The 6,289-nt window shown below is 38.0% G+C and overlaps 1 protein-coding gene across 1 annotated transcript in view; it reads left to right on the top strand.

Moving 5' to 3' along the window:
• LOC110293632 (short-chain dehydrogenase/reductase family 16C member 6) overlaps positions 1-4,212 on the top strand; it is a 19,396-nt gene extending 15,184 nt beyond the window's left edge. Inside the window, exons 6-7 of the mRNA XM_021161508.1 lie at positions 1,257-1,382; positions 3,238-4,212. Coding sequence (XP_021017167.1) covers positions 1,257-1,382; positions 3,238-3,364 — 253 coding nt within the window. The 3' untranslated portion in view covers positions 3,365-4,212. The remainder of the gene's footprint in view (positions 1-1,256; positions 1,383-3,237) is intronic.
• Positions 4,213-6,289: the final 2,077 nt, after the last annotated feature.

Raw genomic sequence — 6,289 nt, 5'->3', positions numbered from 1 at the left:
GGTAGGGAAGTGGGGGGCGCTATGGGGGACTTTTGGGATAGCATTGGAAATGTAATTGAGGAAAATATGTAATAAAAATATTAAAAATTAAAAAAAACATTTTGTGACATTTTTAATATGTATAGGAAATGTTGTGAAGTGATTTTATATAAAGATAAAATTTATCTTTATTTATATAAAAAATTATCTAGAAAGATTTGAATCACTAGAGTGCTAATGACAGACTTTTGCACAGGGAGCAGTGGACTACGGTGACCTTGATGTAAGGACTATGCAGATATTATCATTGTTAGGGAAATGAACTGAAGTAATTTATATCACACAAGACAGCAATGTTTGGAGAAAGGCAGGGAGCCAACAGAAAGACCCTGATAATAATTTTAGTTCATTGAAGCTATAAAACTAAGTTTAATGTTTTTAACTAAAAAAAAAAAAATCCAAACAGATGAAAAAGCATTGCTTAAATATACAGGGAAAGATTGTCTATTGCATGGCTGAAAGTCATAAGGACAGCATTTAAAATTTCTAGAGACTGATCAAAGAATATGCTGAAGTTGAGAAAACTGTTCAAAGAACTTTTTGAAAGTTCCAGTCCTTGAAAGACCGTGACATTATACTTTTCATACTGTACTAGTCTCTATGTGGTAGCCACTTCAGTGGGCATGGGAACTAAGTGAGGATTCCTCCCTTTCCTCAGCTCCCAGTACAGACGAGCTGTTCTCCACATGCTTGGGAGTTCTTATCAAACCTGCTTTCAGCAGCTCTGCCTAGAGATGGAAGTACCCTGAACGAGAAGCCTCATTCAGACAGGGCTTGCTCCTGTGTGAGGCAGCTCTGGAGAGGCCTTTGGCAAGGAGAACAGCTGTAGTAACAGTTTGGGAATATTAGTTTCTTTGAAAAACACAGAAATATTGTAAGAATATATTTTCATTTTAGCCCCAGGTGTGGGATATGAAGATGCTTCAGACTGTCCACAGCAGCTGACTATGATTTGCCTCATGCTCTAGCACTCTGCTCAGTGATAAAAGAGTGCACCCTCATATTGAGCATGGTTCAAATACTGCTCAAAAGAAATCATCTTCTTGATCATAAAGTACAACCAATAAAATTTAAAATAACAAAGTCATATAAAGTATACTTTCTAGCTAAAATTGAATGAAATTATAAATCAAAACAAAAGAAACTCAACAACACTCAATACTGGTTACCACAGGAAAGTCCAGTCTATTGACAGAACCTCTGTGTTGTCATTCCAGGTATCCGCTTCTCTTACCTCTCCTGGAGCAGGAGTACGTGGCTCAAAAAATTTTCAATGCTATTTTAGAGGAACAAGTTTACCTCATCATACCCAAGTTTGCATATGTTGCATTGTTTCTCAAACAGTAAGTTGGCCTTTGGGTTGATTGTGAACAAATTGTCTGATCATTGCTAGTTTTTTATCTAGAAGGTAACTCCACTGTTATTTAAAATGATGACAAAGAATTCTAATACTGCACAAGGAGGATTTATTGGGCTTTAGTGAACCATGTCTTTGTTACTTCTGCTATTAATTAAATTGAGCCATTATGTGGGCCTCTCAAGAGGCATCTGTTCCTACACAGAAACAAAAAGCACACAAATTCTAAGGGAGGCTTTGGAGAAGTTTTGAAGTTGTTTCCTGTAATTTTGTTGTATTAGAGTTGTTATTGATGCTTGTGTGTGTGTCTTCACTCACTTACTTGGGATTATTGGGATACTATCATGTTGGATATTTCAGACTCCCAATACTCTTCCCTCTTCTTTCTGATTACTGTATGCAACACCACATCCAGATTTTTTATTGTTGTTTCTATGTCTTTATTTTTAATCAGTTTAATTTGTATAATGCAGAGTTACTCTTTTACAATAATGGACAAAAATAGGAGATGTTTCTGGGGAAACACTAAGGTATTTGGTAATTTCTTCATTTCACTTAGTAAAAGAGTTCCTGCAACTTTTTGAAGGCCAACACAATGTCTTCTGAGGTATTTGTGGGTAGATTATCACAGGCCCACATCCAGTATGTAGGTATTGTCTTCTGTGTGTTGCCTACAGTCCTGATGGCTGTAAAGGAAGCTTGCCAGCATAGTACATCTGGAATCTAGAGAGGATAGATAATTCTTTAAGATTAAATGGAACTAAAGCTTTCACATCAGAGCCTCCTCCTGCTCTGTTCTATGCACAAGATGTATTGTCCTTGTGAATAGTCCTTATAATTAGAAGTGTTTGGGGCTTCAGGTTTATTACATCTTAGATTAGTTTATATATAATGAGGTATCTTGAATATAGAGTCAAAACTGGTCATCCATGTGTTTCCTGCATGCCTACACATGATCCAAAGGTCATCTGGAGAAGTGCTTTTATTGTGACTTGTCATATGTCACATGTGGAGTTTTCCTCTCATGGCATCATGTTGATGCTCTGAAAGCTCTGGACCCTGGACCATGAGGATAGTGTTATTGGGAAATACAGTACATTCTGTACTATTTTTACCTACTAGTTACATTACCTATTCTTCCTTGCTGCCCTAATTGCTTAGGAAAGCCAACGTCCTCTTTGTATGACTCATCACACTTGTCTCTGCCTTTCAGCACCTAACACACTAGACACCTCTCAGTTTGTGTGCTCTCTGAGGCCACAACTTCTAAACTCTTTCCTGGTCTAATGCTTACACCCAGGACAGGACCTGAGAAAGAATAAGCATGCAAAAAGATTTGCTCACTTGAATTGGGTAAAACTAGGATGACCCAAGCAGAAGTGATCTGAAACCCAGCATTATCCTTGATCTAAGCAATAGCACTTAGTCTCAGATGCACACTAGAACCATCCTCATACTTAAAACTACTGTGTCGCACACAACCTAAATTGGTATGCTTTTATTCTCATTCGTGTTACTGTTGTCTAGTAAATAAATATATACTGAGTAAATAAAAGCCATCTGATCTCTCCAAAGTGCCAGTGAATATAGCAAGTGGAGAAAGTGGGATTTTTCAAAGCTTTGGGAATGATTATAGGGTAAAGGAAAAGCCAAAAGGACCTATCATCATCCATAATGCTGATGGTCCTAACTTCAATAAGGTGGTATGCTTCCATTCAGCCCTCACATAGAGTGACAGATGCACAACATGAGTCTGGATCTTCATTTAGTCCTTTCCAAGTAGTCCCTTTGGTGACTTTAAGAGTTGTAAAGAATCATAACTTTTCTCTCCTTTTCTCTAGAATAATATCTCCGAAAATGATGATTGCCCTGGGTGAGTACCTTGGTGTGGACACGTGTATGACTTCGTTCACAGGGAGAGTCAAAGCGGAGGAGCTGCAGATGGAAACAGAAAGGAAAGAGCAATAGCTCAGTCGTTGACCATGATAATCACATGTACAGATGAGACAGTACACTGTTGGGAATCCCTGTAGTGGTTGCAGCATGCCAGCATACCTGGGGCCATCCAGGCATTGGGAAATATGCAGTTTGTCTTCTCAGGAGACAGTTTGCACATGACTCTTTCTCTTTGTCTCTTCTTTCTCCTTGTATTTTTTTTCTCTCTCTCTCTCTCTCAAAAAGGTTCTCAATATACTGTCTAGACTGGCCTTTCATAATCCTCCTGCCTCAGTCTTTGAGGGCTGGATTTGAATGCATTTATCACATTTCTCAGGCATAATGATATTGTTCTAAACATTTATATTATCTTTCCAGATTTCCAAATAATTCTTAAGCTTAGTAAATAAAAAATGTTGCAATCTTTTCAGAGAACTCTAAAAAGACTATAGGATCCTATAATAGATCCAATGATCTATAGTATCATATAGATCCTATAGTTATAAAACATTAATGCAAATTGGCCCAAATCTCATTTAAAAATAAATATTTCCAAAAAAGAAGTAATTATAAGTAATGAGCTTGCAAATCAGTGCTGTGGACTGATAACTCTTAGTTTAAAATGTTTACTTCACAAAATGAAGGTTAATTTGTGTTGCCTATTAACTAACTCCTACTAGGTTTAGATGATTATATGAACACTGTTAGTGCAACTAAAACTGAACATGCTTATTGAATTAAAGAAATCTGTAACTTACCAGTTTTATTTGCATCCCAATGTGTTGAGAAATTCTTCACTCTTTTACTTCATAAGGAAAATAAGCAATTTAGCCTTTCTATACTCTGAGGGCTTGTAAATAAAACTTGTTTTTATAATAACATCAAGAATGTTGCTTTAATTAATATATCTCAATTCAACATATTCTTCAAACACTTGTAACATGGGAACGTGCTCTTCATGTCTGGTCATTTCACAAGCAGTCCTAACACTGGCACTTCTGGGGACCTCATACTGAGCCCATTACCCTCTCTTACATCAAAGGACTAGTGATAGTGAGAGCAGAAATCTACATTTCTACTGCATTACAATATGCCTTCTGTTAGTGACAGAGCTTATTACTATGGCCTATTCTGCTATTGGGAACATGATCCTTATACATTCATGCAACTAAAGCATAGTTTACCTTGAGTCAGAAACAGAAGGGATTAGTTGTACAGATAGAAGAATAAAGCAGTCCTAAGAAGAGCACCAGTAAGCCAATAAGATGTTTGACAGTCTTGTGAGTAGAAACTGGACCTGTTTTTCATTCATGTGTACTTAAGGGAGAGTCTTTTGATCCACTAGGTCAGCATATATTTACCAAGTACCTTCAATCTACGATACTACAAATAGACAGGTGAAAAAGACAGTCACTAAATATAGGACAAAAGCTTTCCAGGTGCCACTAACCACACAGAGACTTTGGTTTGGTTTGCTTCTGCCCTTTTCCTGGTCAATATTGTGGTCAATATTGTAAGCTTGTAGTACTTAAAAACTGCACAGTCTGTTCTCCTGCTTTTTATTTGCATTGACATAGTCTGGATAAAACAAGTTTACAGAACATTTACCTCTCTGCACAAGAATTGACTCAAGTTCCTAATTCTATTCCCCTGGTAACCCAGGAAGTATTATGCCAAACATGTTTCTAAGACACATTGCTTTTAAGAACCCATGGTTGGGGCTGGTGAGATGGTTCAGTGGGTAAGAGCACCCGACTGCTCTTCCGAAGGTCCAGAGTTCAAATCCCAGCAACCACATGGTGGCCCACAACCATCCGTAACGAGATCTGACTCCATCTTCTGGAGTGTCTGAAGACAGCTACAGTATACTTACATATAATAAATAAATCTTTAAAAAAAAAAAAAAGAACCCATGGTTGGTAGTGTGCAACTGACAGGAGTGATAAATGGACAATATCATTAAGGAGTGACATCATACTCTGGGCTTCCTGGAGCTCAAGGATTCTGCTCACTTGGAATGTGTAGTGTATATCTGTAGAATTATTGAGTCTGTGAGGATATAAGGCAGACATCACATGTGCCCCAGTCCAAGCTGAGAGGAAAATGTGTCTGACCTCTCTGCTGACTTCTGCATGGACTGTTGCTGGTCCTAAAACCTGGCCAAGGGGAGGAATAGAGGATGCAGGAGGAGAGCTGTCACCACACAACGATAGTGACTCTTCCCCCACCATTGGAGCCAACTCTCCTTAGGTCTTGATTTTGGAACTGAATATTGTGTTAAACATAAAAGTCTTCATAAGCCATTGTGTTCTTCCTCCCTATTACAATATTCTTAAGTGTTTGTAGTACAATGTTCATTGTAACTCATCTAGGATTGGTAGAGGAGGCCATGAATAAAATCCAAGGATGCTTCAACTGTGTGTGGATGTGGGAGTAGGGGGGGTGCAGTCACAGTGGCATTTGTATATGATCCATACACATCCTCCCATGTGTATTAAACCATCTACAGAGGAACACTAATACCTAATACAAGGCTTCATCACCCCAGTGTGAAGTAAGCAGAGTATTCAAATGTGGTAAACTAAAGTTTCACCCTTTGGGCTTCTGGGACCTTCTTTTACAAATCAATTTTGTCTCAAGGTATTTACTTTTGAAATAGAAGTGCCAACTATGGATAGCAGGCACTTGTGTAATGTTTCCTACAGTTTTACATTTGACCTTGAAATCTAACAAGTTCATCAACACAAAATTGAGTTGGCCTGAAACTTGGTGACATGAATTTTTTTTCCTACCAACTTCTCAAAAAGTAAGTATACTTAAAATATTCGGTGTGGTTGTACAAGCTTGCAATCCCACCAACAATGGAGGAGTGCTCCTCTTTCTCCACATCCTCGCCAGCATCTGCTGTCACCTAAATTTTTGATCTTAGCCATTTTGACTGGTGTGAGGTAGAATCTC

The sequence above is a fragment of the Mus caroli genome, chromosome 4 (genome assembly GCF_900094665.2).
Source record: "Mus caroli chromosome 4, CAROLI_EIJ_v1.1, whole genome shotgun sequence".
Lineage (NCBI taxonomy): Eukaryota > Metazoa > Chordata > Mammalia > Rodentia > Muridae > Mus > Mus caroli.
This window is presented reverse-complemented; position numbering and strand designations above follow the sequence as displayed.